We start from the raw sequence: 24,035 nt of genomic DNA, 5'->3' as shown, positions 1-24,035 counted from the left end.
TTCCCAAATCCATAGTTGTAAGTGACTCTTTTCAAACAGCCAAGAAATGTAAGACTTTACTATAAATCTAAATGCATTGCAACTTCCTAAAACTCTTAGAATGGTTTCGAGTCTTTCTCCGTGTGTCTCAATCTCTCTCTCTCTCTCTCTCTCTCTCTCTCACACACACACACACACACACACACAGAGCTTTATGATGTTGTTTCAGTATTTAGCATACAGGGAAATGAGAACCCCAAAGCTTTCCCCCATAGTAACAGAAGTGAATTGAGAGTGTAAGGTCAGATTCCATATGGCCTAAGAATAATCTGAGTAATGACATTTTAAAAAATTACAAATCCCAGGATCGACTGCCCCCCTCCCAATTTCCCAAGGCTCTCTGGGGCAGCCCAGGCGCCATGAATCCAGGCTGTCTCTCATCACCACACGGCGCAGGCAAGCCTGTGTGGGAATGGCAGCTAGCAGATCAGAGCATACACAGCACGCCAAGACTAAGAACTCCGGGGAGGGTTTACACTTTGCTGAACCAATCATCTCACTCTGAACTCCAGTGAAGGTCCAACTGAGGAATCTGGAAAACATTGGAAAACTGGAAAAAAAACAAGCCCCAAGTTGTCTAGGACTCTTTTACCTCCAATCGGAAAGCGTGTTCTTGGTACTGCTGAGTCCACGGGTGCCCTGATGACTGCTGGCCCTCGTGGGAGCCCTGGCGGCGTAGTGGTTACGTGCTGGGCTGCAGATCGCAGGGTCAGCAGTTGGAATCCAGCAGCTGCTCCGCAGGAGAAAGAAGGGGCTTTCTACTCCATCAAGAGTTCTCGTCTTGGAAACCCACAGGGCAGGTCTAGCCTGTCCTCTAGGGTGGCAACTTTACTGGAAGGGAGTTTTGAGTCTCATGAAGACTCTATGAGTTTGACCTCTGCTTGCCCCCACTGATCTGGCAAAGTGTCCGGTGGGCCCCGAAGGGGAGCCAGGAGTATCAGCTCTGCTTTCGCTTCCTGTGGAGAGGACCTGGCTGCACTCTCAGCCCCCACAGCAAGGTGGTGCTAGTGAGCAGTGCTCCCTCTGCCCCAGACAAGCTGGAGGAAGACAAAGGGGACATAGAGGAGGTCAGGGCCAGGGTGGGGGGGATTGCATCACAGGGACAATGACGGTCCTGCTACGTGGGAAGGAGCATGCTCCTGCACAGACGCATAGGTCAGAGGGACGAGCCACTCCCCACAAGAGCCACATGCACTATGGGGCATGTGTCTGACTGACTATTGATACCACCCTGCAGCATAAGCAGATACACTTGGCCAGCAGGAGGAACAGATACGTCTGTCTTGGGAGAAGTACAGCCAATTCTCTCTAGAGGCGAGGATGGAGAGACTTTGCATCGCTGTACTTTGGACATGTGGTCAGGAGAGGCCCGTGCCTGGAGAGGACATCCTGCTTGGTAGAGCGGAGGGGCAGCGACAAAGAAGACCCCCATGAGATGGTTGGACACCGTGGCTGCAACAAGGGGTTCAAGCATAAGGACAATTACAAGGATGGTGCGGACCAGGCTGTGTGTCTTTGCGGTGGGTTTAGGATCGCTATGGACTGGGACCAACTTGATGGCACCCAACACCACCAACAGGCCGACAGGGTAAACAAACACAGGACCTGAGGGGGGATCAATTGTCTACGGATCTCAGCTTATCAGCTCTTTCTTCTTACCACCTATGGTAGTTACATAATCTGGTGTCAATTTGGGACTATTACGTGTGAATGGGGTGGAGTTTAGCCTGTCAATCAAGTTGCAGCTTGATGACCTCATTTGGAGGTGCTATGGAGATAAATAGCTCACTGGAGGCCAGAACCACACACTCTGCTTCTCTCGCTACGAGACATTCCTGTTGACAAGCCACATGGAGCTGCACTGATGGCGGCCTTGGAGCTGGAGGAGCCATGTGGAGACCTACACCAGTGCTAAAATGCTTCCACCACCACTGGATCCACAAGACTTTCCACCCACTGGCCTGTGATCTCCCTGCATTGGCGTCATTGCATGTGTTGTGAGAGTCTGAAAAGGCCTCTTTCTTATACAATGAGTCTCCCTGGATTTGTTTCTCTAGTCTACCCGGACTAACCCACTACACCTCTCCTTCCTTCATAGATCTGTTTTCGGGCCGGCAACCCTGACTTAGAGGCAGTTGTGTTTTAAGACATTTCCCTTGGCGATTCGAGCAGCTGGGCAGCAGCTTGCGGCAGAGAATCGGCAAACATTTGCTTCTCCCTTGGCCGGAGGTTTTGAAATGGGAGACAGCACAATACACAGAGGGCAGTTTGATCAGTGTTCTGAGAGAAAGCTAATGAGGTGGAGGACCAAAGGTCGGCCTCCACTCCTCCCTCTGAAGGGTTCCTTGCCATCGAAACTGCCTTTGAGTCAAAAACAAATCCGGAAACAAGAACCAGGCACAATCTACGAAACCGGGAGTTTCAGGACACTGGATGCCAGGCAGGGTTAAGAAGAAAATATTTCAGGAGGAAATAAAATTTTTTAAGCACTCATTGAGAATAAAAGCTCTCAGCAAAGAGGGATAAAGGGGATTTCCTCCACCTGACAAAAGGCATCTATGGAAACACTGGGCTAATGGCGGCTGACTGGAGGCTTCCCACTGGCCCTCAGACAGGAAACGCGGCTTAGCCGTCAGTCCTCACCACTTCTCCTCGGTATGACCTGGAGGGCCACCAAAAGGGGACTATCTACACATCCCTCTGCCACAAAGATTGCAAGGCAAAGGGCCACACTGCTTCATTCATCGGCGCAAATAGAAAGTTCTAAGGGATCTACATACCCAAAAAGCAAAACCAAATGACTCGTTTGAGTTAGTGAGCTTCGTGACATCCCTCAGGCCCCAGCACACGAGGTTAAGCAAAGGACCGGCACCCCACCCTCACCTGTGTGACTCCTCGTGAGCCATCTCTCCCATTCCCAGCCCTCGTAAGGAAGTCCCCTCTCGGACCATTCTGTGCCTTGGAGGCTCCTGCCTGGCGGGCACAAGACACAGAGCAGAAGGCAGAGTCAGCTGGCTGAGGTGCTAAGTGGCTCTGTCTACCTAGCCGGAGCTGTGTCATGTTGTCATCTGGCAGTTCTGTGCGGATGTGGCTGCCCTCTTCGCCCTCTACTTTGTGACCTGATGTAGCCATCCTCCATTTTCCCCCAGCGATCTGGTCTTTGGAACCTGACCATGTGTGCCAGCAAGGAGATCAGATGTATCTTCTTATATGGGGGGGATGCACTGGGCTGCCAACCGCAAGAGCAGTCGTTTGATACCACCAGCCGCTCTGCTTTGTCCAGATGAGGCTGTCTACTCCTGGGAATGCTGCAATCGGAGAAAGCCCCAGGGGCAGCTCCACTCCAGGCAGTGAGAACAGGAAGCAATTAGAAACTGACATTTTCAAACATGCAACTTGTAATAGCAAAAACAAACAACAACAAAAACTGGAAATACTTAGAAACACATCCAAACACCAACACCTCCTCGACACACACACACAGACACACACACACACACACACACACACACACAAATTATACAGGGAGAATGACAGCACATGACAGAGAGAATCCAGGTCAGGAATTCAGAAGGCAGGAAGACACTTTCACTTCCCCTGAGGGGGACAGAGACTCTGCAGGGGTTCGATGGAAGCTAATGGGCTGTGGCTAAAACACAGATGGTTGCAGTGGAGCGAACTGACATTACAGCTCTTGCACCAAGACTCCCTCTGACGTCCACCAAATGCCCGGGTGGGAGCATGCAAATAAGGTGTAGAGGGCTCGAACTCCGGGATTGGTCAGTTTCACCACCATGCTGGGTATAAAGGGAGCCAGTTCAGAAGGAGACCTGGAGATGCCCGTGCCCTCTAAGAATGAAGAGCCGATAAGCATGCAGCTCCTCCGGGCTCCCTGGGTGGAGATGAGGAAGCAGTCGGGGTGGCGTGAGATGCAGCAGTGGGCTCCCCTGCCCAGGGGACAGCCAAAGCTGAGTGGAAGCACCCTGCCCTCTGCCCCACCTGGGGCTGGTGTAGAGTTCCATTCTCCCCTCCCCTGCGTGATGCCAGACCTAACCCAAACCCCCGCCACTGTGTCCACTCTGACTCGCAGTGACCGCACAGGGCCAAGCAGAGCCGCCCCCGGAGGGGCTCCCTAGAAGCAGACTGCCTCCCTTTTCCCCGCACCGCCTCTGGTGGGTCTGAGGCAGAGGGCGTTTAATCATGGTACCCGTGGGTCTCCTTTCCGGTCGGGTGGATGGTCTCACAGAAGCCTAAGTCAACTTGGAAAAGAAGGAAGTTGATTCCCAGCTCCCTATGAAGCCTTCCTTGTATTAACCCTCTCAGAGCAGTGCTGCTCTGAGGGTGGGCACGCCGATAAACAAGCCAAACAGAGCAGGCAGAGATGCCCAGAGACACACGGATGTCAGAGAAAGTTTCTGGGGGAAAAGAAACACGTCTTAACAAATGGTGCTGGAGGAGGCCGATATTCACGGGGAAAGTAAAGAGGACCATCAGCCCCAGCGCTTGCCTCCCACCAGGGCTGAACTCAAGCCTCCAGAACAGCACACAGCTAACAGGAAGAGCTGGGCTCAGGAGCAAAGAAGAGAAAATCTCTTCTTCCTTGAGTTTGGCAAAGATTTCTTGGGTTAGACACAAATAATAATAATTTTAAAAGCACAAAAACATAAACCATCGATAAATTGGACTGTATTAAAGCAAAGCCAAAAGGCAATCTCTGGAACACGGGGACTGCAATGGGAAAGAGAGCTTCCCGGGTTACCAGATGGGAGACTTGTATGGGAATAGACAGGAATCCGTCGCCCAGCCTCAAAAAAGCAAATGTGCTGGCTTTGAAAATGGGCATCGGCTCCGAGGAGACGCTTCACTAAAGGAAAAACACAAATGGTGGATGAGCTCGTGGAGACAGCAAACCCCGGGGCCTTCGACTTTCGGAAACAGTGAGTTAGCAGGACAAGGAGGCGCCGTCGCTGTAGCTCCGCTAGAATGGCAACAACAGGAAGGAGAGGCTGTGAGGCACCAAAGCGTCAGCGTCCATCGTGATCCTGACAGAGTGGAATCGGTCCTGCTTCTGAGCCATACAAGCACCAGAGCGACACAGAAGGAAAACACACTGAGCTGTCCCCCAAATGCTGAGGACTTGGTTCGCCCAGAGACACTCCAGGAGAAAGTTCTGGGGATCTACTACCGGAAAACCAGCCATAGAAACCAGGCATCCCCAGAGCCGCGAGGAACATTTATCAGCTGCCGTCATTAGGCGCTGTCCAGTCGGTTCCGACCTATAGTGACCCTTAGTACAGCCCAACTGAACACTGCCCGGGCCTACGCCCTCCACACAATTGTTCTTCTCTTTGAACTCATCCTTGGCAGCCGCCGTCCCCATCCAGCTTGTTGGGGGCTTCCTATTTTTCCGCTGGTCCTCTAAATGACCAAGCACGATGCGCTTCTCCAGGGACTGGTCTCTCCTGAGAACGCGTCCCAAGCACTCGAGGCAAAGTCTCTCCATCCTCGCTTCCAAAGAGCCTTCTGGCTGTATCCCTCCCAGGGGAGACTCGTCTGTTCCTTTGGCAGTCCCTGTTCCTTTCAGTATTCCTCACCAGCACCAGGATTCAAACGCATCGACTCTTCTTAGCCTTCCTTAGTCAGTGGTCCGGGTGCAGACTGCGGCGACTGAAACTAGCAGCCGCACCCTTGTCTGCGCCTTCTTTATAGCTAGTTCTTAGCCCGGGTGCTCCACTGAGTCCTGTCCACGTTGGGTGGCCCTGCTGGTAGGTGAAAATACCGATGGCATCGCTTCCAGCATGACAGCAGCACACAGGCCACCACAGTCAGACACACGGACAGGCCGATGGTGCCAGCAGGCCTAGGATGCTGAGAAACCTGGTGAGCGCTGCTACTGATGGGAATCTCCTTCCTGGGACGTTCCCTCTTGCTTTACATGAGTAATGCTCAGAAGAAAAGAGCAATAGTAATAGCATTCTAACCCCCAGCTGCGGGGATGGCATGAAGCACACCCAAACAGAACAAACAGGTGTGAGGTTCAAGGCCTGAAGAAAAAAACAGACCGACAATCAAACCCGCACAGCCACCAGGCTGATTCTGCCTCGCACTGACCCCATGTCGGGGTCCAAAGGGTTCTTATTTTTCTTTTGGCAAATCATGCAGCAGTCCACAGCCTCATCTCTCGCCTGCTGTGCTGCTGGGGGCTTTGAACCTCTGGCTTTGTGGTCAGCAGAGCAATACTTACCCAGCAGCGCCTCCCACGCTCCTGGATCACCAGGGTTCAGATCCAACCTCAGACATGCAGCAGGACTCACATGTATCCTGGGCTCACAAACCTGAATACGTCCATCTGCCTAACCTCCACCCGCCCCACCCCTATTTCTCCTGGGCTGTAATATTTTAGCGTTTGGTCGAATGCATTTCTAATTGAGTATACTTGAATAGGTTCCTAATTAACTTCTCAATAATGCTCATTGGGATTGCCAATTATACCTAAGAACCAAGGGAAGCAGTTCTGACCTAAATGAGTCAGACAGCAGACAGCCCTGTCTCAGCCCTGTCTGTTTTCCTCCCACGGCAGGTGGAGGCCATCCAAACGCACCGCCGTCCCGCCGGGTCCAGCTCTCGGGGAGCCTCCATAGCGTTCCTGGCAGTAATGTTTCCAGGAACAGAGAGCCTCATCTCCTTCCCTTGGGGCAGCGGGCGGGTGTGAACCACCAACCTGGCTGTTAGCAGTGCAACAGCAGCACCACATCCCCCCAAAGGCCACCAGGGGCACATCGGATTGTTGTCAACTTGGCCCCAGCAGGCGGATGGTAACAAGCATCTTGTCAGGGATCTGAAGCCATCGAATCTAATGCTTTCAGTCAGGAGCAGAAATACAAATCTGCTTCGCTGTTATCCTACAAATAAGTACAAGGCAGAAAAACGAGAGGACAAAGGTTCTTGGAAGTGGGATGCAAAGGTATTCTCCAGAGAAGAGGGGGAAAGTGCTGAGTTTGAGACAGGGTAGATACTGTGCGACCAGCGGCAGAACTCACAACACAGTGGAGGCAGCCCTGGATCTCCTCAGCTCAACCGGGATGGAGGCCTTTATGTGAAAATGTGAACTGACCGAGAGCCTCGGGCAGGCGTGCATGCTGATGGCCAGCAAGCAAATGTGATTTGGGGAGATGTGGGAGAAACTGTGATGACTGCAGAACCGGACGAAGAGTCACATGGAGAGACACCCAAATCAAGGAAGTGGAATATTCTGATGTGCTCTGTTCCGGGGACAGGGTTGTGCCAGTGGCCCCTCTGCCCGCTGAGATCTGGTTGAAACCGAGGGTCTCTCCAGTGTCGCAGGCTCTTTAGCGTAGGGGACATTCTGAAGAAAATCCTTTGTCACGTTGCTTTTGATACTCAGACGTGACCGAGGATTCATCCTGTCCTCAGGTAAGTTGGTTTGTAGCTAACTGGCAAGTTCTAGAAACTCAACGACATTTTTAAATTGTTATCCCACACTTCCAATAAATATCACAACAATGCAGATTTCTTTTTTTGCAAATAGGTTTGTTGCTATTTTCTCTTTAGCTTGAATAGGTTTCTTCTCCTCTTTTAGTTTTATAAAATATGGGTTCTCAGGCATTGCGTGAGCACATTCCTTCGCTCAAGGGACAGAGCCTTTGGCAGACCCCAGCTGGAGTGGGGGCGGTGGGCTTTTGTCACCATGCGCTCTGCCCTCAAGACTGGGCAGGAGCTGCTCGATCCGCAATCACGGCCTGTGCTGTCCGAGTCAATGGGGTGAGCACAGCGAATCCAGGAACACAGAGAAGAACCCCTGAAGCCCATCGGCGCGGGCAGGCACTCAGACAAGTGTGCCGGCCGCAACATGCCACTGTTCACACTAACATCTGCCATGGGGAAGAAAGAGCAATTTCTATTTTCTAAAATATCATTCTGAATGGCTCAACCCCCTGCAAAACTCAGAATTCAGCAGCTCTCCCATTTTAGGGATCTTTTTCATTACTTTTTCTTGGCCTAAACATGCATGTCGATTTGTTTTGATCTTGCCTAAAATTGTGTTGGTCTATGCGAACTCTTTTTACCGGCTCTTTATGTAAGACCTGAGATGCATGAGGACTGTGTTTATAAGTAAGTAAATGATACCGCACAGAACTCGCTGTCATGGGATCCATTCATAGCAACCCTGTAGGACGGAGTAGAACTGCTGCTTTGAGTTTCTGAGGTTTTAAGCCTTTGTGGGCATGGCAGTGGAGAGCCTTGTCTTTCTCCCATGGAGCCGCTGGTGGGTTTGAAGTGCTGACCTTGTAGCGAGCAGCTCAGTGCCTGCAGCCCACTCATTTGAGGGGCTATATGTATAGCATCCCATTGGACAAACTCTTCCTGTTTATCTAACCAGACATATACAGTTTCCCCAGTGTAACACATACTAATACAACAAGAAACAACCCCGTGTGTGTGTGTGTGTGTGTGTGTGTGTGTGTCTTTCATAATCACGCAGTTAATTCCTTTTTAAAGGATTTCGAACAGGTCCCCTTCTTAGCAGGCTATCTGGTTGGAGTGAATGTTTCCAGGAGCACCTGGAAACGCCGTTTAAAATGTCTACCGCACCACAAGCTTGAGCTCGCAGGTTCTTTGATAGCAAGCGTGTCCTGGGCGAGGCGGGCAGTGAAGCACAGAGATGCTAAGCCAAAGGGTGGCTGCCTAAGGCCACCTTGACGTGCCGTAGAAGAAAGTTCTAGTGATCTGCTTCATTAAAAAAGAGCCATGGAAAAGCCAGAGCCCAGTTCTGCTCTGACTCCCGCGGGGTCGGAACTGGTCAGGGGTGACTCACAGCTTCTGAAAGGGTCTTGTGGCCCAGGGCCGGTCCTCCCCTGTCAACCTGCAGAAGCGCTAACGTCGCACAGGTGCCCTGAGACCAAGACTCTCTTGCACCCACTGCCATCTTTGCCGTGCTGGTGCTCTGCTTGGCCAGGGAGTACGGGGTCACTCTCTGTGGGTCACTGCCTGGCGCGTGACACAACGTGGCCACGAGGACTTGAAGCACTTGCTGATGCGGATCAAGGGTTGCAGCCTTCCGCGTGGATTATGACTCCGTGTCAAGGAAACCGGAGTCATCACGTCTGGGCCAACAGGCAACATCATGATAAACGGAGAAAAAGACGGACGTTGTGGAAAAGCATCTCACGTCGACACACCACTAATGCCTATGGAAGCAGCAGCAGTCAAGAAAGAAGAGGGCTTTCTTGCGTGGACACATCGGCTGCACAGGAGCTCCTTGAGGTGTCCAAGAGAAAGGCTGTCACTGGGGACGATGGGGTGCCTGTCCGGAGCCACGGCGTTTCCGTGGCCTCACATGCTTGGGAAAGCTCGACAGCAAATTAGGAAGCTCGGCGTTGAATGGATCCTGTGAATGAAGGCGCTGGTGAGGATCACTGAGGACCGCGGACCGTGGGGAGAATAAACAAACCGCAGCGTGCAGACGGTGCCGGGCTGGGCAGTGCAGTGATGTGCTGTGCAGATGCCGCTATGAATCGGAACTGAGTAAGAAGCACCTCCCCACCACAGCAACCATCTGTATCCACCTCTGGTCACGACTATCCCGGGGTCACGCACACTCCTTGGCTCCTGGGGCCCCACTGCCATGGGAGCACTAGCTGCTAGAGGGGTTGGGTGGCCCACACATCTTGGGTTTCACGGAGCATGTGGGCACAGAGCCGGGCACGGAGCTTGAAAACAACTATTAGGACAAGAGGAAGCCAGGACAGAATCCAGTCATCCACACGCTGGCCCAGCCCGACTACAGTCAGTGGAGTTTGAAGCCAAAGAGCATTGCACACGGGAGGCGAAGTGAGGAAGCTCATGTCTCAAATGGCAACGCTGGAGGGCCTTTGAGACCGAGGGCAATGGCCTGTCAGCGATTTGGAGCAGCCAGGGGAAGCTTGGTGTTTCCTGGGGAGCCCCGGGGAGATGGGATTCTGATGAGGTGGCAGGCGTAGCTTAGGCTGGTTGGGAAGCCAGCATCGAGGAGACTGGGATCTCATTGCTGAGGGGAAGAAGCCAGACCGTAGCACCAGGGCCAGAGGAAACTGCCCTCTGCGAGGAGGGACCATTCAAAGCTGCTGGAACATGATCCCTGATCCCAAGCCCTGCTTCATGCATGTACATATACAGACATATTTCTTCCAGCAGCCGTAGAGAGCACTTCGTTTTCTCCTTGGTGTATTCTCAGACACGTGAAACACTATCACAACAAGCCAAGCAGTCCCTTGGCCATGACTTCTTCTCACGGTACTTAATCTCTGACACCTTTGACCTGGAAACTTGACCTCCATCTGGTTTTCCTGCCCGGCAACCAGCAGGTGGGGCCGTAGATGAGCGCCCAGGGCTCATCCAGCAGGTGAAGGCAGGAATTGATCTCGCTGAGACCAACAGCCTTTCATGATCCTGGAAAGCGTTCTGGATGGCTGAACCAATCTACTTCCCTTGCTGTATCCCAGGAGTCCTCCGAACTAGACTGGTCTTTCACATTCTCCTCCTGGGACCTGTATTTCCCTCTAGAGTTGAAATTTTGCTCTGAGTCCCAACGTGCTTAGCCAGACCTCGCAGGCAGGCTGGGCAGCGGTTCTCACAGGTTCTCAGTTTGGGGCGGAGGATGTGTCCCGGAGGACTGGGTCCCGCTCACTTGGTTTCTGCAGCAGAGGCGAGTGGGAGTCATGGTTGGGAGACGCAGATGACCTTGCAGGGCGGTTGGGGTGGGGGTGGGGGGGCAGGGGTGCTCTCCCTTGTATTGAGAAGGTGCAGCGTGTGCTTGTGAGCAGGCAGGTGCTCGTGCCTTGTGCCGTCCTGTCCACTGCAACTCAGGGTGACCTCATTTCTGTCACAAGAGGACCCCTCCATGTAATAGGGCCTCTAGGTCTAGTCTTCCTCTGTGCCACTTGGTGGGCTGAAGCCGTCCACCTTTGAGCTGCCACGTGGGGGGCTGGTGACACAGCTGCACAGCGTGGAGAGAAAGGAGGCCAGAAACTGGGTGCCGCTTCTCCCGGACACCCTTTCCCAGCAGAGCCGCTGCAAAGAGTCAGTGGGATAACCCAGCATTTGTAAATCAGCATGCACTGTTCTCTCTTATGTACAGAGCCACCAATCTCCTACTACGATGTTTACTTGGAACACCGACACACACACACCCTACCCCCACAGCCATCAAGGCCTCCTGACCAAGCCCAAGCTCGGCCAGACTTCCCTGGATGTTCCATGGCCGGTCACACAGGAATGCGTGTATCAGGATTACAACCAGCCTTGTCCTCATGCCAATCACGTGGTTAAAGTTGCATCCCAACATCAGCGCCGCCTCCCCTGGCTCATGCATCTGCCCACCTGTTATCATCTGCACGGAGACGCTGTGCTCGACCTCTCCTCCTCATCGGCATGCACACATCGTCCTTGCTCCTGGCTCTGGCCGCCTCTCCACTTGTGTGCAATGTCCCCTTCACTTATCTAGTCAAGGACACCACTCCTGCCACCCTCAACCCTCTCTTACATCAGCAGTCCCCCCTCCTACTTGACTCATCCCCAAGAGCTTGCAAAGCAAACTCTTTCTCTCTCTTCTTCTCCCCTGTTCATAAACAAAACCAGCAGTAGGCCCCTCTGCTGGCCTTTACGAAAAGACCTTCTGGAAAGATGTGTGGCTAGGCTTTGTCCGCAAGCACTCTCCTCTCCTCCTTTCTTTCACCCACCCAAATCCACTCACCGCTCCACCACAGCTGCTCTCGTCAAGGCCACTGAGCCCTAGCCACTGAGCCGAGAATGATTAGCCCCAAATCCTCAGCCTCCCCAGCTCACCAGCACCAAGTGACGTAATGGTCATGCTCTTCCATCAGCTTTCTACTCTGGGCTTCCAGTCCCCAGGGTCTCTTGCTTCTCTTCCCAGCTCAATGACCTTTCCTTCGTCATTCCCTCTTTGCTCCTGTCTCTCTCCCACCTGCTATGGCCACCTGCCACTGGGCTCGGTCCCTGGATCCCTTCTCTCATCTGTGCTCACGCCCTTGAGCCCTGTGATGGACTGAGTCATGTCCCTCCAAACTTGGGTTAAAAACTCTCCCCTCTGTGCCTGTGGTTATAATCCCATGGGGAAATCGCACGGGCTGTCTTTGAGTTATGTTAATGAGATGGAATTAGTGTAGGGTGTATCTGGAGCCCATCTTTAGAGATAGAAAGATTGAACAAGTGAGAGAAGCAGAGATGGGCGGGCAAAGAGAAAGGCCAAGTTGCATAAGATCTCCAAGGGGCAGAAGCTCAGAGACATCGTCATTCCAGAACTGCCACAGAGACAGACAGACCCCTGTTGGAGTCACTGCCCTGAAGTTAGACTTCTCAACTCCTAAGGGACAAGACCACACACCTATGGTTGTTACAGCAGCCTGCTTCACTGGGACCCTAAGAAAAGATCTCATCCCGTCTCAGAATTTAAGATGCCATGAGGAGCCTTGGTGGGTGGCATCGTGGGTTACACATTGGGCTGCAAACCACCAGGTCAAAGGTTTAAAACCACCAGCCACTCCATGGGAGAAAGATGAAGGCTTCTACTTCCATAAAGACTTACAGTCTCAGAAACCCATGGGGCAGTTCCACTATGTCTTATGGGGTCGCTATGGGCCAGAAACGACCGGGTGAGGTGTTGCTGGGGTTTTGTTGGTATCCGAGCATAACCCCCAAGGTCATGTCTCTGGTTCAGCCAGCAACTCCCCACTTCTGACTCTCGTGCCCAACTGCTTGCTTGTCTCCACATTGGCGTGTCAAGGTGGGCATGTTTGGAACCTGTCAAGCAGGCATGTGGGCATGTATAGAACTGGACCGCTGGCATCCAGCCTCCCCAGAGCAGCTGCTACATAGGCACCTCGTCAGCTTTCGGATCCTGTCAGGTCTTACAGGGAGATTCAGGATAGGTGCTTGTGTGAAAGTGAGCATAAATAGAGGGTCAGCCACCTGATGCTAGGAAGAAGTCCTGCGGTGAATTCCTGCGGTGAAAATTCAGAGGTGGGAGAGTAGCAATGGTCAAAGTAAGTTACACCACGGGCTGACCCTCAATGCGACTCCTCAGAAAGGCTCTCTCAGAGAGGAAAGCAGGCTGAATGGACAAAACTCACTTCACTGATACACACATGTGTGCAGCCAGGGCTCCACTAGTGCTTGCTAACTGAACAAAACACACCCTACACCTGCCCAAGGGAAGGTCCCACATTGAAATCAACCTCTATCTCTGCCTAGTAAAATGACAGGGTGGATGAAAGAGAGCGTGCACGAGCCCCAGAACTCAACCCCACCGCAGACTGGTATCTGGGAGAGTCGGTTGCCTGAGGACATCCACCGTCGTCAGAACTCGAAGAATCCCCCTCGTGCCCCGTGGCCTGTTACGAGAAGACAGTAAGGCATGGCTGTGTTTGAGAGTGGCTGTGGACTTGGAGTGACCACAGGGCTCAGCATTTCAGGAACACGTGGTGAGGACAGACAGCCTGACCAAGCTCCCAAACACCGGACCCTGTAGAGCAGTTGGTACTGGCTGGCACAGGGTGAACATGGAAACCCAAGATGGAGGAGAGGAAGGCTGCGCACATAGTGCCCGTGTGCACAGTGGGGGTCTCCTAAGGGGGGCGGAGGACAGGAGTGATGCTCGTGGGGTGCTCCTGGTGGGGGAGGGGTGTCAGGACAGAAGAGCCTGCTCTTTGTGTCTGGGACTGAGCCTGGTCATGTGTCAGTGGTAACAAGGAAGAGCCAACGTGACTAAGCAATCCCTCAATTACTCAATCATGGCCATTAGACTCTTCTCGAGAAATAATGGATAAAGGTTAGCGACCCAACCTTCATTTTTAAAAATTACTTCCAACACCACCACAGAGCTGCTCGTTCAGGCAAACTCTTTCCAGCGAAGTCCACCCATGTCCAGATGCATGGTGGTGGTGGTAGTAATGGTGGTGGTAGTGGCGGGGGCGGTGGTGGTAGTAGTGATGGCGGCAGTGATGACGGCGGTGGCAGCGGCGGCAGCGGCAGTGCTGTTGTTAACATGGAAGTCCCCCAGGGATAAAAGAGTGGGCACCGTCCTGCAGAGGCTGCCACCGGAGCAGAGACAGGCCCAGCAAGCTGAATTTGCTGACTGCGGCGACCTACCACCATGCTGCTTCCCTCCTAGGGCCCTCTATGAGGACCCCTGGTGGCCTGGTGAGGTACAGGTTGGGCTGCTAACCTCAAGGTGAGCAGTGTCGATGTTACCAGCCGCTCCTCGGGACAAAAATGAAGCTGTCCACTCCCACACAGCATCCCATGGGGCCAATTCTGTCCTGTCCTATAGGATTGCTAGGAGTCGAGGCCAATCAAGAGTGAGGTGCCAAGCACAATGATGCTTAAAACCCTTGAATAAAGGCTAATCAATGATGCTTGTTCGAGTCTCCTTGACCCTAAGGTATCGGGAAGAGGCTCCTCTCCACCCTGTTTTTGTTGTGGTAGATCAAGGAAACTTCTATCCATCGGACATCAGAAGCTTACGTGGCGGCAGCCGCCCTCCTGAGAATACCAAGCACTTAGCAGTCCGGCACCACTTCACACAGTCAGAACACAAAGGCAAACGACAAGCCACCACCACACTCCGAGTCGCTGGCAGAATGGGTGGGAGAGTCGGGTCGAAGTGAGGGCCAGGTTGCGGGCTTGCACACTCTCAGGAGCCAAATAAAGCCCGGAGGGGAAACCCGCATCAAATGGAAAACAAAGCCGTCCCAAGTCAGCACATTTAGGAACTAGAGGAAGGTGCTATGTTTCATCGTTTGTGGGTCATTTATTTGGTCAGGCTGGCACCAGCTCCACAAAGTCCACGCACCAAACCCATTCTTTGCTTCTAACTCCTAGCGGGGTCCCAGCACAGGGGAGCTGCCCGGGGGCTTTTCCCATGGCTGTGATCTTCAAAGAAGCACACTGCCTCATCTTGCTCCTGTGGAGTGACCAGTGGGCTTGAACTTGTGGTCAGTAGCCGAGCCCTTAACTAGGACACCACCAGGATTATCCTTAACAAGGCAGGAAGATAACAGAGATGCTTGGACGGTGTATTGGTGGGGGCCAGAAATGGCACATTTTTTATGGCAAGCACTATCTGTTGAGTAAGTTAACACCAGTTTCCAAATGGTACAAACTAGTCTATTACTGGAAGTAGGATCAGAAGGGTTTCTTAGAGGCAAGGACAGCGAGACTCCACCTTACATGATTTTATGAAAGATCAAACCAATTGACATGCATGGTTCAGCCTAGAAAAAAATCATGAAAGGTACCTAAAGTGGGAGAGCTGCTTAATTCTGAGTTAAGAATTAACTGCTGAGAGTGGTCTCACGTACTTCGGACATGCTGCCCGGAGAGGCCAGTCCCTGGGAAAGGACACCGCGCTTGGTGACATGGAGGGGCAGTGAGAAACAGGAAGGCCCTCGAGGAGGTGGACTGACATGGTGGCCACAACAACGGCACAGAACTGGGCACTGCTTCCTTCTGTTGTGCATAGAGTCACCACGGGTCTGGACTGACCCCCTGGCACCTAATAACAATATTATCAGTATAATAAGCTAAAAGGGAGACCGGATAAAATTATCTTACATCTTACGAGGACTCAAAACTACCCACATGATAGACCCCATCAGGCCTCTGAATTACTTATTCAACCTTTTATTTGTTAAGTGGTCATCTAATCTTCTCCCAGACGTGAAGCCCCCCTCATCTGTCAGTGTGTCCGATGGTGGTGGCCTGCTTGTCGCTGTAAAGCTGGAAGCTCCAGCTCCAGTATTTGAAAGACCCAACATGACTAGGTCTCAGTGAAGCTTCCAGACTAAGAAACGTCCAGGAAAAGAGGAACCAGCGATCCACTCCCGAGAATGAGCCACTACCACACTTCTGAATAGCACCTCAGCACTGCCAATGGAGCGGCAGGAGGTAGTCAGCTGGAAGGCACAAAAGACATGGCTGAGGAAGAGCTGTCTCTCAATGGAGAGCTGACGCCGAGGGGACAAAGCTGGGGGGAACCTCTCTCTGCAGGCGGGACGAAACGCAAAATGGGAAGAAACCACTCCAGACACCCCTGGGTCATCAGAACATGGGAAATTGGAAGTCCTCACATCATACTTACTTGAATTCATTTCTTACTCACTGAAAATTTTTTAAAATTATCTTAATCCTCAAAATTGTCAAAACTCAATTAACTTTGTTGAATTTCTATTGGCGTCTTAGTATACTGGCTCTCCAAACACTCTCAAAAAGGAGAAATTAAAGCTATAATGATGGTAATGTAAATAAACAATACCAGAATGAATGATCTATAGGTAATAACTCTTGGTGGGCAAATAAATATTAATTCTACCCATGTTTATTTATAGTACAGATGAAGACATTCAATATATTTTTTGGTTCTCTTAAGAAAAAAATATATCAATATTGTGCTGAGGTAATTTCAAGGAAAAGGAGAGACAAAGTACCCAAATCAAGCGCTGAACCAAACTTCAGGGATGTGTCGGCTGCTTGTTCTTGTTCGAGATATACTAATCGCTAACATATCACCTATTAGTGCTCTATACATCCTTAAACAATCAGCAAACCAATTCATGCACCATTAATTTAATAGCTAATGCATCATATGTGTTAACATAGAAACTATCTGTTAGGTGTTAAACTGCACATGTTATTTATCTACATTTTAGATTACTTAATAGTAGGTTCAGGGCCATAAATTAAATTCTAGCTATTCTAAATATGAAATACCTATTAGTTCTAGTTGAATTTAAATGAAGCCCCATTTTTAGAAGCACGGAAATATATAGCAACTGAAGTCTTTGAACAAAATAGGAAACTCTTGATTGTTTTTTAAAATATTTAAGGCATCTGATAGCACCATAATTTTCATTATTATTTATTTGAACTTTGTTTTAATTTGAGTTTTTCTTTTGTGCCATCAAGTCACTATACCGACAGAGAACTACTCCTTCTCGTTTCTGGGGCTTTAAATCTTTACAGGTGCAAACAGCCTCATCTCTGTCTTTTGGAGTGGCTGGTGGGTTTGAACCTCCATCCTGTGGTCAACAGCCCAATGTTTAATCTACACCACCACCAGGGATTCGTTTCTAAGTATACTGATAGTGATATCATCTGCCATTGAATATTTTAGACATATAAATATAGAACAAGAATAAAATTTAGTGGTCATGAAAAAATGGTGTTGCTATGGATAATTTTCAAGTGACTTGGGGTCAGTCAACTATCCTCCTGAGAGCCTAGTGACTTCCCTTATAGAAATAAAGATTATGGACATAAATAAATAGATATATATAATGATGCTGCTAAGCCAGTCGTTTCAGGGATGCATTGGCCTTTCTTCTTCAGGATGCCTTCCAGCAGCCAACATGCCGTTGTTTGGCCTCCTATGTGTCCTAAAACCTTCCCACACCGCATGCTTCAGCAAACGAGGTCAACAAAGGGGTACACTTGTTGTTGCCGCTGCTGTTGGGTGCCAACCAGTCGGTTCTGATTCAGAACGACCCATTGAGGAGCTGAAGGGAACGCCATCCTGGGCCAGCCTCACCACTGCCGTTGTGTTGGCGTCCACTGACGCAGCCACGGTGTGTGCCAACCCATCTCGTTGGGACTTCCTCTCTAGCTCCAGCCCTCCACTTTACCAGGCATGATGTCTTCCTCCGGAGACCGGATGACATATACATACGTGCCGTACTTTTGCTATCATAGGTATGTACAGCCGATACGTGCTGTCCATGTACAAACGATATAGATCCACCGCATGGGCCTCACTTGATTGGCCCATGCAGTCTACATCTTATTCTAAGAATACAGAGGGGTGCCAGGCACAGTCACGGTGGATTCCAACTCTCCCACTTCTTCGTGCACCCTTTCCGACTCCACCGGCATTGTCAATAACGTGCCACTGAAGAAGCCGAGGGCGGGCCCTGGAGAGAGTGGTGATAGGAGGAGGCTACAATATGTACCTGGAAAACATGGGATTCAGAGCAAACACGATATTTTTCAACTCCTTTGGGAAGCACCCCCACAGTCATTCATGACTCTCTCTGGACAGGACTGGAGGACCAGAAGGGAGTCAGGGTGCTGCTGCACTCCTGGTTAGAATGCCTTCCTCCCGAGCCGAGACTTCCCCATCGGGGACCTTAGGCAGGCATGCTGAGACCGGCTTAGATGGTCAGGAAGCTGAGCCTAGCAGGGACCAACTCATTTTGCCTGCCAAACTTGCTGCACGTAAAAACGAACATTAAAGTGTGACATTTAGGGAGGCGGTTTTCTGGGCTACATTATTTTCTTTCTTTCTTTCTTTCCAAGATTTTTCCCAAAGAGAAGTACCGTCGTTGGAGGGAAAGCCGCTTCGACGTGGCAGTCCGCTCCGAGGGGTGGCAGGCTGCCGTGATTTCTTTCTGAGCAGAGGGTCCCACACTCCCTAAGCGAGGACAGCCGGGCATACTCAAAACACCCGCAAACTCTCATTTCCGGTCACCACCGGAAGGATGGGCTGTTTGGTATTTAGGATCAGAGGTCCACCTCGAAAGGCCAACTTCGCTCTCAACTAGAGACAGGGCTTCATGATTTGAAAGGAACCATGGTGTCAGGCAATGAAGTGAAACAGAAAACACCTGCAGCCATCGAGCCGGTGCTGATGCACAGCGACCCTGTAGGACGAGCGAGAACTGCCCCTGTGGGTTTCTGAGACGGTCACTCTTCGGGAGTAGAAAGCCCTGTCTTTCTCCCTCGGAGAGGCTGGTGGTTTCTAACTGCTGGCCTTGCAGTTGGCAGCCCAACACAAAACCACTATGTCACCGGGGTTCCTAAAAACAGAAAACATGAACCCTAAAAAAATTCTTTAAGCTACTTAAAATTCAATCTCTGAGGACATATGGCTATCCACTGGTCCCCAAGCCCCCTCCTCCCTGTCAACACGCCATGGACAGTGACTCGGTGTCATCCTCTTTACCCGACAAGACCACCTTGCCTGAAAAGAACCCATGTGGACTACGTCTGACCCCACTGTCAGACGAGCCAGCAGAAAGCAGCTATTTACACATCGTCCCTCCTCTTTGTTAGACTGTCAACTCCTCAAGGGGGTGATTGAGTTAGTTAATTGTGCCAGCCTGGCCGATAATCGTTAATTGTGCTGGTTGAAAGGCGGAGGGATAAATGGGTGGTGAAGCCTCGCCTTTCTAGGTCTCGAGTCTCTTGCTTTGTGATGGTTGTATCGGGTGCAGCTGCCTTAGCAGTTCCCTGCTTCAGCTTGCAAGATTGACTTCCTACAAGACATCCCCAAGGAGAAGCCACATGGACCTATCCCGATGCAGCCCTGGGTGCCGGAGCAGCTGTGTGGAGACCCTTGCCAGTGCTGAGATGCTTACACGTTCACGGACTCAGCTTTCCTCCTGCAGTCGGCATTATTGCCTCTGTTTTGTGAGGTGGAGGACTTTGTGGACTGGTGTTGGGTTAATGGGTTAATGTTGGACTTGTGGGCTTGGGCAGCATTGGGTTGGGATGTTTTCGTGATGCACCTTTTCTTTACATAAAACTCTCTCTTATACGTGAGTCGCCATGGATTTGTTTCTCCAAAGTACCTAGACTAATACAGTGATCATCCCAGAAAAGCTCGCAACAAGTGCTGAGCAGACTGTGTGGTGGCCACATGGAATGCCAAAACCAAGCCAAACTCCCGCCAGTGAATCAATGCTGAGGCATGGTGACAACCCCCGCCCCCCCTGTAGGTTTCTGAGACTGTGCCTGTGGATGGGAGTAGAAAGCCCACCTTTCTCCCGTGGAGCTGCTGGCGCTTTCAAACCGCCAACCTCGCAGAAGACACAATCTAGCCTGTAACCACTAAACCACCAGGGCTCACTCAACTCAACAACTCAACTCTCGGCCACCAAGTCAATTCTGACTCATGGTGGCGCTGCTGGGCAGGGTAGAACTGTCCCTGTGGCTTTCAGAGACCGTCACTCTTTTACACGGACACAAAGCCTCATCGTTCTCCCAAGGAACAACAGCGGTTTCAAACTGCTGACCTCTCAGTCTTCAACTCAATGTGTCTGAGCTCAACCACTACACCACCAGGGCTCCACAGAGAGGTCAGAAATACAGAGTAGAGCATCACTTCCCTTCCCAGCAAAGGGAACAGACTTCAGAGATAGCTAAGGAGGCAGGGAGGACCAGGGAGGGCAAACTGTTGACAGCAAAGCAGTGAGCGAGTGTTGACAAATGCTAGCTAACTTGGGGGAAATGGAAGATGGCAGTCCACAAAAGAGAGAGAAATAACCAAGGAGTGGGTGAGGGGTCAACTGCTGGGGGTGGGGAGGGCGCGTGTTGACAAGGAGTTTCAACTGTTGACTACAAAGCTGATCATCTGAAATATAACTGCCCACCTAAGCATTATAATGACTCAGGGTGTTAGGCCATCCTCCCCATCCATAATGAGATGCATACATGGAAAAACTCCCTTGGAAGAGGAGGGAGAGAAGGTCCTAGCAGATTACATGGTGGGCTTCAAGCTTCCCTCGGATGCTGCACCCTGTGGGACTGCAGCTCATGTTGGGGGAGCCCAAGCCTGCAGCTCGTTCAGCGCCCTCCTCACCCAGTCTCCAGGCTGCCACACAGCCACCGTCAAAGCCATCTCCTGGTGAGGCCCCAGCATGAAAGGCCCTGCTTCTCAAGCTGTCCTTCCCCGTCATCTGAGCCCTCGGGGTGTTTGAGAAGCATCCTGGAATATTCCTATCACCCAGTAATTTCCGTGACATGGAGGTTTGGGGGATGCAACATGTCACCTGTGAATACAACGTCTGCATTGGTCACGCACTGTCGCCCTAAAATATGCTCCCTCTCTACAACCTGCGCTTGATTCCTGTCCCGCAGGAGCGTCCCTCCCTGGGCTATATAGCCTGCCCCACTGTACAGCCGGTTGGTCTTTGTGTCCATCTGGCATATCTCCAACAAAATCCAAGCATTTCTTTTCAAATGTGGAACACCTCAGAGGTTGAACGGAGGTTAGCAGCCGCTAGAGTAAAGCTCGGGAAAGCCAGGTGTGTGTAAGGTGCGAATCACACTTGGAGAAGAAGAGCACAAAGGTTTTCACTAAAACACGTGGTTCAGACATGGTGAGAGAGCACCCTCTCAATGGCAGAAAACCTGCAAGACCTGGAAGAACGAGGCACTTCCCGGGGGCTCTGCATCGCACAGGTTTCCCCAGTGGTGCTGTGTGAAGCTTGGCTCCTGATACCACGCAGCTGCTGATGTTCAGAAGGATATTCCTGTCTGATTTACATACGTCTCCCTCTCTTTTCCTCCTGGCTCACTCATGCATGTGCGTGTACACACGCACGCACACACACTCTCTAAAAACAACTTGCTTCAGTGACAAAGTCCTCTTGAACAGAGGTCTGCCTTATTTTTATTATGGAAATGGGGTAAGGAAATTACAGAAACTTTAAAAACCACAGGAGGATCACCAGCATCACTAGCAACACAGCATTCTAATAAGGACCATGTTTATAGTTTTTAGAAACTTTATTACACTAGACAACATTGCCCAGTAGGATACAGCATCACTAGCAATACAGCATTCTAATAACAGTCATTTTTATATTTTTAGAAACTTTATTGCACTAGACAACATTCCCCAGTAGGACAGCACACTTAAAGTTCATTATGTGGAGATACACACACACACAGACAGACACACACATCTTTAACTGTCACTGGAAAAACAATATTCATAGAAATGAGAACTCATATTTGGCCAAATAAAAATTCACATAACAACATTGAGAGGATGTACAGTCCACAGGTGCTCACTTACCGACCAGTTTAGGTCCCAAAGACGGGGCTGTTCTGTGAAAACTGTCATTGTGCAAACACTGAGGATGGCCCACATCAGATCACAAAGTGAAGGGTGCCTACCTTACTACAGAATCACCAAGTCACATACTCGCCCAATCACATCTTCACGTAACTGCCAAACCACTCAACACAGAAGCTTAGCCAGCACGCCAGTGCTGCTCCCGCCTCACACCGGGGCACGCAGTACAGCCAGGAGCGAGGCCACTCCAGCACCACAGAGTGGCCAGCAGCGCCCACTGCAGGAGTCGGGAAATGTCCTACAGTGACAGAGCTGGCAAGTGAAGAGGGGATGTGCGCCAACAAAATAGATTCCAGGGGTGGGGGGAGCTTGTTATTTCATTCCACGTCCCCTTTGCGTCTACATTTCTTCTTTCATAAAGACGGCTGCTTCTTAAGCATCTCTATGCTAAAAATAAACGCCTTTGAGAGGATAAGAGACCAATATGCGAAAGGAAGTCTTCCTGCAGAACATTTAATTCATTTGCAAAAAGGAAAAAAACAACTAAGGGTCTGATTGAAATATAAGTAGTAAATAATAATAATAATAATAAAATAGTGTCTCCTCATTCATGACTTCCCCCACTTCTCTTCATTTGGGATCGCATGGAACCTTGGTGGTGCAGTGGGATGTGCGCTGGGCTGCTAACCACAGTCAGCAGTTCAAAACCCCCTGCTGCTCTGCAGGAGAAAGATGAGGCTTTCGACTCCTGTACAGAGTTCGAGTCTTGGAAACCCACAGGGACCACTGAGACCCCAGGGGGCTCGCCCTGCCAGGGACAGCTCCAACAGTGCTGTTAGAGAGGGTGACCGGCAGGGACAGCCTGAGGCAGAAGCAGCTGCTCACTCCCTGCATGCAAAGCAATTTGTTAAAGACTCTTTTTCTTAAAAATAACACAATCCTCCAAATACCTCTTTGAAACGGGCGTGAGGAGAGTCTTTCTAAAAGGATTGACGGTGTACATGAAATCAAGTCTGGTACTGAAGCCTGCCTTTGCTCAACGTCGCCAGGTCCAAACCAGCTGAGCCCCCGGATTCGCTTGCCAAGTCTGTTGTTCCTGGAAGCTGCTTTCACCCCAGTCTGACTTACTTTAGGCGATGCCATTAGACAGGATGGCACTCCGGCAAAACTAAAATGGGCTCTGGCCTGGAATCTGTCTGCTTTCCCTTTGGCTTCTCCACCTGCACTGCATGCCTTTCCCTTTGCCAGACTACACCAGGGAGCTGCCGGCTCACCATGAAGCCGCCGTCCACCTCCAGGAAGCCTTACCTTCCGGCTTGTTGTTTTTCCGCTTCAGCCACTTTTCCACCGTCTCCACACTGACACTTTCGGACACAAATTCATCTAACACCTGGGGGTGTAGAGAAAGGTACGCCTTCACTTTTTCATCTGTCAAGCCTGGAAGAGAACAGAGAAAAATGGGGGTTACTCGGATGGCTTTTTGTGTCCACACCAAAGACCTGGTACAATGACGGTGCTCTAACAAGGACGATTTGAAATGTTAAGCGCGGCAAGGTGGTGGTGCAAGGAAGACTTCATGGTATGATTTTTGAACTAATAGTTGCTTGAGAATGAATATTTGAAGCAAGTGAAGCTACAGTAAAGGGAGAGCCCGGGAGGATGGAGGCTTAGTGCATTATAGGTGTCAGAGGAGAGCAAATGGACCAAGGAAAACTCCTCTTCCTGATGTACAACACAGAGCCTCCCTTTGTCAGAGGTACGACACCCACCAGGGTCGCCAATGTCCACCGCAGAGCAGTTTCTCCAGTCATTCGCCAAGCCTCCACACATGCACTCGGCATCGCCAGGCTATCCCTCGCCATCTGAGAATAGCTGTTGGTTAGGCCAAGGACTGCCAAACAAGGTCCTTCGACCTGCTTCCCTGTAACCCTGTGAAACTGATCCTTCTTCTTGCCGATGTGCTTTTACATTAAATGATCCCAAGTCACAAGCAAGCGACAAGTCAGCAGTACTCGGTGCTGAGACACAGTCACTGCGGCTGTTGTTGCCGTGTGCGCCCTGTGACTACGTCTGCAAAGGTGGGGACGGTGAGGTGTCAGAATGCTGTACTTCAAGGTACGGACAA

The 24,035-nt window shown here is 51.0% G+C and overlaps 1 protein-coding gene across 1 annotated transcript in view; it reads right to left on the bottom strand.

Annotated features, from left to right (window-relative positions):
* The window catches only part of PDE10A (phosphodiesterase 10A), a 422,142-nt gene that overhangs the window by 96,275 nt on the left and 301,832 nt on the right, over positions 1–24,035 (bottom strand). Inside the window, exon 3 of the mRNA XM_030886876.2 lies at positions 23,219–23,347. Within this exon, the coding sequence (XP_030742736.2) occupies positions 23,219–23,347 (129 nt within the window). The remainder of the gene's footprint in view (positions 1–23,218; positions 23,348–24,035) is intronic.

The sequence above is a fragment of the Echinops telfairi genome, unplaced genomic scaffold, assembly GCF_000313985.2.
Source record: "Echinops telfairi isolate 266 unplaced genomic scaffold, ASM31398v2 ScPeMD7_3533;HRSCAF=4204_0, whole genome shotgun sequence".
NCBI lineage: Eukaryota > Metazoa > Chordata > Mammalia > Afrosoricida > Tenrecidae > Echinops > Echinops telfairi.
Note: the sequence above shows the minus strand (reverse complement) of the source record. Positions and strands in the feature narration are given on the sequence as shown.